Source organism: Hordeum vulgare, chromosome 4H (genome assembly GCF_904849725.1).
Source record: "Hordeum vulgare subsp. vulgare chromosome 4H, MorexV3_pseudomolecules_assembly, whole genome shotgun sequence".
Taxonomy (NCBI): domain Eukaryota; kingdom Viridiplantae; phylum Streptophyta; class Magnoliopsida; order Poales; family Poaceae; genus Hordeum; species Hordeum vulgare.
In genome coordinates, this window is record NC_058521.1 from 571,582,224 (window position 1) to 571,592,207 (window position 9,984).

Sequence of the window (9,984 nt, forward strand, 5' to 3'; positions counted from 1 at the left end):
TTCGTGCCAGGAGACGAATGGTAACCGAAGCATTCGCTTGGAATTGCCAGAAATCAAACGTTCGCTTGATAGCATTTCTGTTCTTCTTTAGCGGGTTCAATGTTTATCCGTCTACGTTAATTATTTTCCAATTAATCACTGATGATATGACAAACTTCTATACATCAAAAGCCAAGTATACACAAATAGATCGGTACAAACGACCCCAAGTTCAGTGGCTCCCGCGGCATTACGAGTGCAACAAAAACATGTCAACCTCACTCACACAAACTAACATGAGGACTGCATTGTAGCAATTTTTTGCTTGACTTGTACTCCCTCCGTTTCAAAATATAAGACCTTTTAGTGATTCCACTAGAAGACTACATACGAAGTAAAATGAGTGAATTTACGTTCTAAAATATGTTTATGTACATCCGTATGTAGTTTATAGTGCAATATCTAAAAGGTCTTATATTTAGGAACGGAGGAAGTACTTCATAACATGATTTGGAACGTCGATCATCTTCAGCGTGGGCGCTGGCCAAATCATGGGGTTTGCCTCCTCTGCTTGCACGCCCCGGAATCTGACCAATACATATTTCTTCCTGCCGGTTGGTTTTCTCTGCGTGTGTGGTCTACTACTAAAGCATGGCTTGATTATGTCTTGTGTTCAGCCTCATCTATGTATCGCAACACCTTCGGTTCATGATCGGTGGACCTGGATGATCAGCAACCACAATACTAGATCGTATGGCCATGGCCTCCATTCTTATGCTCATTACTTTGGAACTTAGGAAAGAAATCTAGGAATTCAAAAGCAAATGTATGTTATGGACTGTCCTCATCGACAAAACTAGAGAAGCCCAAATGTGGGGCTTAACATCTACAAAGCATCTTGGCAAACATTTATAATGTGAGTATTCTGTTTAGAGCATCTCTAGAAGACCCCGCATTTTTACGATCCGCAAAAGTCATTTACAGTTCGATGAAGCGGGGTTTTGCGGGACGAAATCCTGCGCTGGAGGACAGACCCCGCATATAAAACTGCATAATTTAAAAAACAAACTTTCACGGGTGAAATTGCAACCACACTCATTCATAGTTTCATCACATACTACATGATCATACATACTACATTCCATTCTGCACAAGTACTAGAAGGAGGTAGAGCTAAGCTAACCCTACCGAAGCTCACCGTAGCTAATAACTACCCTACCGCACTACGTAAAATTGAGCTCAGCGGAGCTTGTGTGGTAGTTGATGCGGCAACGCTCAGTCGTCGTCGTCGTCGTCGTCGTCGGAGAGTTCGATATAGATGCGCTCCTGTACAGTGGCTTCGCAGCGCCACTCCTCAACCTTGTCGCCGAAGGCGAGGGCCGACGCGACACCCTGCTTATAGAGCATGGTGTCGATCTCCTAGGCGACGTTGCCGGTCCTCTTCCGCCTCCCGTGAAGTGCGCGTTAGCAACGCGGGCAAAAGGTTGTTCCCCTCCGCCGGGGGGGGGGGGGGGGGGGGAGGAAGTCCTCTGGTCCAACGACGCCCCCGTCACGGCCTCCGGCTCCATCTTCACCGGCGGGAGCTCCTCTAGCTCCCTCTTCACTCGGGAGGGAGGAGCGCGAGCGTGCGCTCAACGCATCGGAGGAGCTACTGGAGAAGAGGCGGTCGCGCGCGCTGCCGTACTCCTCTGTCTCATGATGGAGGAGCGACGGCGGCGCTGTCAGGCCCCACTACATGTACCGTCGGGCGGCGCGCTTCCCTGTGGCGTCGGATCTGATGCGACAACCCCTCTCGGGGTCGTCGTTGCCACGACCAGTGGAGTTGGCCATCTTGGGCGGTGGATTGGAGCGGCTAGACGGCGGAATGGAGGCGCGCGGCGACGGATCTGAGGCGACGGCGGTGAGGTATGGGGATTTTTTACTGCGGCGGAGGGATGGGGTTTCGACCCGTATCCAGCGGCCGAACCCGCATATATAGTGGTCGAGGGGTCGAATTTACGTGCCACCGCAAAAAAATTACGGACCGGACCGTGTTTACAGTAGCTAGTCTAGTAGTAAAAACGGCCCAAATCCGTATAATCATCGAAATTTTACAGTTTCGATAATTATACGGGTATGCTAGAGATGTTCTTATGCCTTTATCTTTTTGGGGTAGGATGAGGCCAAAAACCTCTGGTTCTTGAATCTTACAACTGTCCTTACTCAATTAATCAAAAGGCAAATATTTTAGCTTCGCTTAGAAAAAAAAAATGGGAACTCGCTCTGCCGAACTAGATGTCCTTCTATCACCATGGGAGAGAAAAGGTCATGATTGTAGTGGAAGAAACACACCTGGTACACTCCCGTTGAGGTGAAGAACTATGAAGTATCCACTCCACAAGACCTCGTGTCAATTACGACACACGAGTGGCCAACATTGAGGAAAACTGATACTCCCTTCATTTCACAATGTACCGCGTCCGTAATTTCTAGGATCTAAGTTTGACCATACATTTAACCAACAAAAATGATTGCGTTGGAAGCAAAAATTATACCATTGAATTCATATTTTCACCATTAAATTCATATCGAAAATAAAAATTCAATGGTATAATTTTTGCTATAGTCGCAGTGAGTCTCATTGGTGAAATTTATAATTAAATTTAAATCTTAGGAAGCGCGGCCGCACTACATTGTGGAATGGAAGAAGTATGTACTATGTCGATGTCATGATTTCTTTTCTTAGAAAAGGAGGCATCGTCCTGGCCTCTGCATCGAGTGATGCATATAACCTTTTATTAAACACGAAACCAGTCTTAACCAAGTACATAGCGGTCTTGAAAAAAATAAAAGATACAAGGCGTCTATCGCGCCGCAACCGATAATGGAAATAGGCTTAGATGACTATCCACCTATCCTATTAATATGTCGTCATCCAAATTGGTTGAAGATACCCTGAGCTATCATCTTCCATCGGGCACACCCAGTAACCAAAGGCTCACCGCCTTTCGCAGGAGTGAGTAAGGACCACGTGCGGATCAAGACAGTAGCCCCGAAGATAACCTGCAAAAAGTGAATATAGCTTTGTGTGTTAAACACTAAATCATTTATGCAGTTCCATGCAGCCCAGAATAGTGCACATGTACCAAACCGAGTAAGTTTAGCATATTAAACATTAACCCCCTTTAACTACGACCCAAATAACGTGTTAATGCTAGTAGGAGGGCTTATGTTGAAAGCGATATGAATCGAGCACCATAAAAGTTTAGCCATAGGACAATCTAGAAAGAGATGCTTAATAGTTTCTTTATTCTGACAAAAGCTGCATTTTTAATTTCCTTTCCAATTACGCTTGGCCAAGTTATCATCAGTTTAAAATAACTCCTTTGTGAACAAACCACATCAAGATTTTTATCTTAAGGGGAACTTTGACCTTCCATATATGCATGGATTTTGGAATAAGCGCGGAATCTATGAGGTGCACGTACATAAATTTTACAATAAATATGCCATTAGTGGTCAACCTCCATTGAACACTATCAGGGCAGTCAGAAAGGCTGATGTCCATCAGCCTTCTGACTAGATACAGCCAGCTAATCCGTCTGTCACCAATCAAGGCTCTACGAAACTGAATATTTAGAGGAGTATTGTCACGCAATATTGTCGCAACGGACACCTGTTGATGTTGGGCAATATTGTAAAGTTGCGGATACTGAAGAGCCAAGGGCTCCCCCCATGCCATGTATCTTCCTAGAATCTAGTTAATTAATCATTTCCGATGACAAACCTAGTCCTCTTGAAAAATGCAGTTTTAGACTTCATCAGACCCTTCCAGAAAGGAGAGTCACTTCATCTTGTGGTGACCTGAGCTAAGGTCTTGTGTTGTAAGTATTTGTTCTTCAGAATTTATACCCACATACCTTCTGTTTCCACAGATAGTCTGAACAACCATTTGCTGAGCAGACATCTGTTCTTAACCTCTAAATTCTCAATCCCTAAACCTTCGTGGTCCTTTGGTCTCCAGATTATGTACCATCTAATAAGCCTATACTTGGTCTTGACATCATCACTCAGCCAGAAAAACCTAGACCGATAGAAATTCAACCTTTTTCGCACCCCAACTGGTACTTCAAAAAAGGATAGAAGAAACATGAGCATGCTTGATAATACAGAATTAACAAGTACCAAACGTCCTCCATAGGATAAAAGCTTGCCTTTCGAGTAGCTTAATTTTTTTTCAAATCCGTCTTCGATACATTTCCACTCCTTATTTGTCAACTTTCGGTGATGGATAGGGATCCCTAAGTACGTGAAAGGTAAATTACCACTTTCACAGCCGAACAGTTGATTATAAGTGTGCTGTTCTGTTTTGGCATTTCCAAAGCAACACAGTTCACTTTTGTTAAAATTAATCTTCAGCCCAGATAGCTATTCAAATAAGCACAAGATGAGTTTCATGTTTCTGGCCTTGTTAAAATTATGTTCCATGAAAAGGATCGTGTCATATGCATACTGTAGAATAGAGACACCCCCATCTACAAGATGTGGTACTAGTCCCCCTATAAGGTCCTTCTCATTGGCTCTCCTGATCATGAGTGCCAACATATCTGCAACAATGTTAAATAAAATAGGAGACATAGGATCACCTTGTGTGAGACCCTTCAGTGTTTGAAAGAAATGACCCACATCATCATTTACTGTGATACCGATACTTCCTTTTTTTTTATAAAACAGTCGATATGCTTGCCATATCTCACCAAACCCCTTCATACGTAGGGTTTGTTGCAGAAAAGACCATTTCACTTTGTCGTATGCTTTTTCAAAATCTACTTTGAATATCACCCCGTCAAGTTTTTTGGAGTGCATCTCATGTAAGACCACGACCCCTTCTAGAATGTTACGTCCAGGCATAAAGGTTGTCTGCGTAGATTGCACCACCGAATGGGCCATCTTAATTAGCCTATCCGTTCCCACCTTCGTAAAAAAAATTGAAGCTAACGTTTAACAGACAAATAGAACGAAATTGTTCAATCCGCGTAGCACCCTCCTTCTTTGATAACAACGTTTTTTTTACAAGCTAGTGCACTAGCATGCCTCATGGACCTAGTAAATAATCCGATATGTCCAAGATAAAGAGCAACATGAAAACTTAGGAAAATGAACTTATTGTGAAAAATAAATATGCACTATTTAGTTTGCGTATTAAGAACATGCATTGTTGGTACAAAAGTAGGAAGAAAGGCAGACAAGAAGTATCAAGTACTTATAGGGGATGCCATAAACACAAATGGGCAGGTCTGCTATTTTTTTGCACAGAAACGACTTACTACGTTGAAGTCGGACACGAGAAATCCAAAACTACGAAGTTTTTACATCATCAACAAGGTGTTTTATTTATGGAAGTGTCTAGGTCTCAGTCGACAGAAGTCTCACTCAAGTAATATAATATGCAAAAAGAAAAAAAATGAGGAAAAATATTATTTGCACGAATCTCAATGCAAAATCAACGGACTATAGTATCGACTGAGACTTCGCGACTAATTTTTAGCAAAGCCGTTTATTTATTGGGAAACGCTTTCCAGCCGACGCGCCAGCCGAATCGTTCGGCCGGTCGCGCGCAGCTGGCTGGCCAGGGCTTGCAACATTTTTTCGTCCGGATTTGCTGCAACCACGTTTAATTTTTCTTCAATCGTTTCTCATTTTGCTATAATTTGTTCACTAAAAAAGTTACATTCATGTTTGGTTGTAACTCGAGTTCGTTTGATTTTTTTTTGCTACAACCGGCGTTTGACTTTTGTTACAACCGTGTTAATTTTTGCTACAACAGGTATCATTTTTTGTTGCAACCATTCACGAAAAGTTGCATACACGTTCGTGAGAGTTACAAACCGAGTTCACCGGATTGTTTTGCTATAAACCACATTTTGTTTTGCTACCACGCATCATCAGCGTCGTTTTTTTCTTACGACCACGTTGATATTTTTTTGATATAATCATACTTTTATTGCAACCGTGGACGAAATTTGCAACGTCGTGATCAAAATTTGTTGCATCGAGGAATTTTTGCTGAATTGAAGATCAAACGATGCGGTCCGTGAATTTGACGACTGAGCTCCGACCGCCGCGAGCACTGGCCCAGTACCGCCCTTATTTATTTATTTGTTCATTCGATGAAAGAAAGATCATCAACAAGGTGTGGGGGAGCCTCACACTGTCACACGCTTGCGAGTGTCCTATCATGTCGTCTTTGATGATACACTACTACTCTACTTGCTCTGTTCTTTTCCTCTCCCATTTTTTTCCTTTCTCTCACGATTTTCTCCTTGATCTTTCGATCGTATCCCCCGCCCCTTTTATAACCGCATTTCTACCTGCTATGTTTTATATATGCCAGCATTCGAAGCTGGATCTTTCAAAAAAAAAAACTTGCACGCGCCGAGCTTTGTCCTCGGCGAGATGGTCATCGTCGCCAAAGGTCCATAACCCCAGCTGCCCGTCATCGATCTTCGCGACATCGGCGCTGAACAGGCTATCTAGCCACCCGTACGAGCTGCTGTTCAAGAAACTGAATTGGTCAAACAGGAAAGGGTCTAACAGTTGGTTGTTGGCGGAATCGTCGGACACCGCCGGCAGAACCGCGTCGGCTTCAAGCCGGGGCCGCTTCTTGGCGCTGCCTAGGTCGACGACGGACTGGCCGGACTCCACTTTAGCATGAACATATTGCGCCATGATCTCGTTGGACGTGGACCTGCCCTGCCATGAGAAGACTGGCAGGGTGCCGCTGGATCCGGAGCTCATCCCGCCGGCATCAACTGCTTCGGCATCATCCTCTTCGTCATCGACGAGGTCAACAACAAGGCATGGCGTCGCCTTCGCGGCCACGCGGCGCATGGGTGCGCTCGTGGACGAAGAGGGGAAGTTGAGCCTGGCGTTGGCGCCGCTAAAATCGCGGGCGGCCAGGGAGGGAGCGAGCATGCAAGCATAGGGAGGCTAGTTTATACATGAAGGAGGCAAAATTCATATAATTCATTTTTTTTGGCTACAATGATCACTATTATAGTAGAAAAATGAATTTGTTAGGGGAGTCTAGCCCCCCTCGTCCCCCTAGAATCGTCCCTGCGGGCGGCGGCGTCGTAGGCGTGCGAGGCGGCCTCGGCGGAGGGGAAGGTGCCGAGCCAGACCCGGACGCCCTTGATGGGGTCGTGGATCTCTGCCGCCCATTTGCCCCACGGCCGGCGCCGGATGCCTCTGAACTGCGCCGGCCTCGCTGCCGGCTGCCTGTGGGCGCCAAACTCGAAACCCGCGCACTGGAGCACCTCCTCCTCCTCAGAGTCCTCGTCGAAGCGCTTGAAAGCAGCCTCGAAGCTGTCGACCCTCCGCTGCTTGGGAAAGAGGTGGACCGTCGAGATGCGCCTTGCCGGCGCGCTCGGTATGAGCTCGGCGAGGATTGCATCGCTGCACATCGTTAATCACTTCTTGTTGTGTGTACATAACCTACGTACGTATACGCGTGCGTCCCTCTTGGTTTGTGGCTTGTCGGTCGGTTGCTACCCTCTTTTTCTTAGAGGGTGCTTGGATCCAAGGGCCTTATTTTAGAGGATGCATGGATATATTTTAGTCTCATGACTAAAAGTAGTAGGACTAACACTTGCTAGCCTCATCTATGCTTGGATCCAAATACTAAAGAGACTAAAATCAAGTTAATGATTATTTATTATCCTTCAAACCCTTCAATTCAGAACTCGCCTATGTTCTAGGAGAGGAGTTAAATGAGGAGAGAGATGACTAATCCACATTTTAGTAGGGGTACCTCTGGCTAAAAAAAATTAGTCTCAAGACTAGTTTTAGCCCCTCTTTATTCATGGGTGCTTGGAACTTTAGCCTTTTAAAGAGACTATTTTTAATCAGACTAAAATAAGTCCCTTGGATCCAAGCACCATCTTAGTCTGATTAAAAATAGTCTATTTAGCAGGCTAAAGTTCCAAGCATCACTCACTAAAGAGGGGCTAAAATTTTAGTCAGGGGTACCCCTCTAAAATGTGGATTAGTCCTCTCTCTCCTCATTTAACTCCTCTCCTTTAACACAGACGAGTTCTGGATTGAAGGGTTTGGAGGATAATAAATGCTCATTAACTTGATTTTAGTGTATTTAGTATTTGGATCCAAGCATGGATGAGGCTAGCAAGTTTTAGTCCCATTACTTTTAGTCATGGAACTAAAACGTATCCAAGCACCCTCTTACTTTGAGTGGTGATGACTGACGACCTCAGGGCAGCTTGATCAAGGTGATTCGTCGTGGTGTGGTGTTGTGGTCTCCGATGGTAATATAGGGGGTGTTTCTTTACACGGACTTTTCGTTGTAGGGACTAAAAAAAGTTTCTTTTAGTCCCATGTGAAAGAAACATGAGGGACTTTTAGGGATTAAAAGGGGTATTTGGGACTAAAGGAAGAAGTCCCTATGGGAGGGTCTTTTTGGGACTTTTTTTTTCACTTTTTTCAATAGTACCCCTACTTTTAGCATGTCATTTAATAATTTCTAGTACATTACTAGGGGTAACATGGTCTTTTTGCATGTCATTTAATGACCTCTAGTCCATATTTACTCTCTGAAAAGAAACGGGTAAGAACTAGAGAGTTTTTAGTTGGACTTAAAAAATCTTAGGACTTTTTAAAGAAACAGGACCATAGACGGCGAGTTACTTGGAGGGGCTGAGGGGGCAAAGTCTCCGAAATTCATGACGGATAAGGACGTGCGGCGGGAAACGGACGTGAAGAGCCGATGCGTGCATTTACTTTAAGACGGCTGCCCGACACTTGCGATGTCTATCTGTAGCTCCGGCCACCGGAGCAACCATCGATCCTTTCCCGAAACCCTGGCCTGCACGGCGTGCCAGTTTCGCCGTAAGACGGTATTGCCAAGTGGACGATTTATTTAACCGACAGTGCTTAAAGCTTAGCTTAATTAATACTTCCTCTCTATCACAATATTTATTATTGCAAAAAACTAATCTAGTTCTCCCAATAAAAAGTATTTAGAAACAGAGGAAATGCTACAGAAAATATTTAGAAACAGAGGAACTACTATGTACCATCAATGATGTTTTTTTTGCGGGTGACCACCAAGGATGGTTAATGACAACACTTTAGTTATACACACGTAACTGGAGGTAGCACCGTTTGTTGATTACACCATGATTCAGACATGGCCATAGATTTTGTATTAGCTGACTGTAGCGTTATTTCCGAAAAATAAACACGCATTTTCCTGAAAAATAATAATAATAAGTTGCCTGAAAATTAATGTTGGATTAGTCAATATTTGGGCCGTTGATTTCAACTTTAAGTTTCGTGTACATTTTTTTCTAAGTTAGTCTGCTTGTTATCTTGGGTTTTTTTTTGACTGACCACATATTTGGGCCAGTCAATTATTTAACGGGCCAAAGCCCATTCCAGTGCGACATAGCCTTCTTCTTTCTCCTTTATTTTTCTATTTTATGTTTTATGCGTTTTTGTTTTTATTTTTCTCTCTCTTTTTGGTAGTTATTTTTTGTTTTTTGTTTTATGAGTACATTTGGGATGTTGTTGAGTCTATATATATATATATACATACACACACACACACACACACACAGAAATAAAACATAATAATCCCTCCGTATCAAAATATATGACGTTTTTTGATACAACGATCGTGTAACAAATGTCTTATATTTTGATACAGAGGGAGTATGTGCCAAAATTATGTGATTAAATGATTATTATTTATATATATTAAAAAATGCAATTTCGGTGCAAAGTTGTGTGTATTTTTTTGTTAAAATTTACTTTTCTTCTTAAAGGAAATACGAATGCCATTAATTCATTCTCTTTCAGAAAAAATCATTATTTTTATATTTGTTGTAGTCTTTACTTCATTTTCATTCTACTTTAAGGGTAATGCCAATGCCGCTAATTCATTCATTTTTTGTGTTTTTTGTGTAAACTTCAATTTTACATACTTATTGTTGCATATATTTAAAAAGCGCA

The 9,984-nt window shown here is 43.1% G+C and overlaps 1 protein-coding gene across 1 annotated transcript; it reads right to left on the minus strand.

Annotated features, from left to right (window-relative positions):
• Nucleotides 1–1,254: 1,254 nt before the first annotated feature.
• On the minus strand, nucleotides 1,255–7,421 carry LOC123450785 (ethylene-responsive transcription factor ERF073-like). Its single transcript, XM_045127878.1, has 3 exons — nucleotides 7,076–7,421; nucleotides 6,385–6,905; nucleotides 1,255–1,371 (listed from the first exon to the last, which is right to left on the minus strand). The coding sequence occupies exons 1-3, from the start codon at nucleotides 7,419–7,421 to the stop codon at nucleotides 1,255–1,257; spliced, it is 984 nt and encodes a 327-aa protein (XP_044983813.1).
• Nucleotides 7,422–9,984: the final 2,563 nt, after the last annotated feature.

Excerpts from the sequence above, each read along its gene's own strand:
- LOC123450785 (XM_045127878.1), bottom strand. The coding sequence starts at position 7,421 with ATGTGCAGCGATGCAATCCTCGCCGAGCTCATACCGAGCGCGCCGGCA. Across the intron at positions 6,906-7,075 it reads CTACGACGCCGCCGCCCGCA|ATTTTAGCGGCGCCAACGCC; the intron begins GGGACGATTCTA and ends TGGCCGCCCGCG. Across the intron at positions 1,372-6,384 it reads ACAAAGCTCGGCGCGTGCAA|GGTGTCGCGTCGGCCCTCGC; the intron begins GTTTTTTTTTTT and ends CTCTATAAGCAG.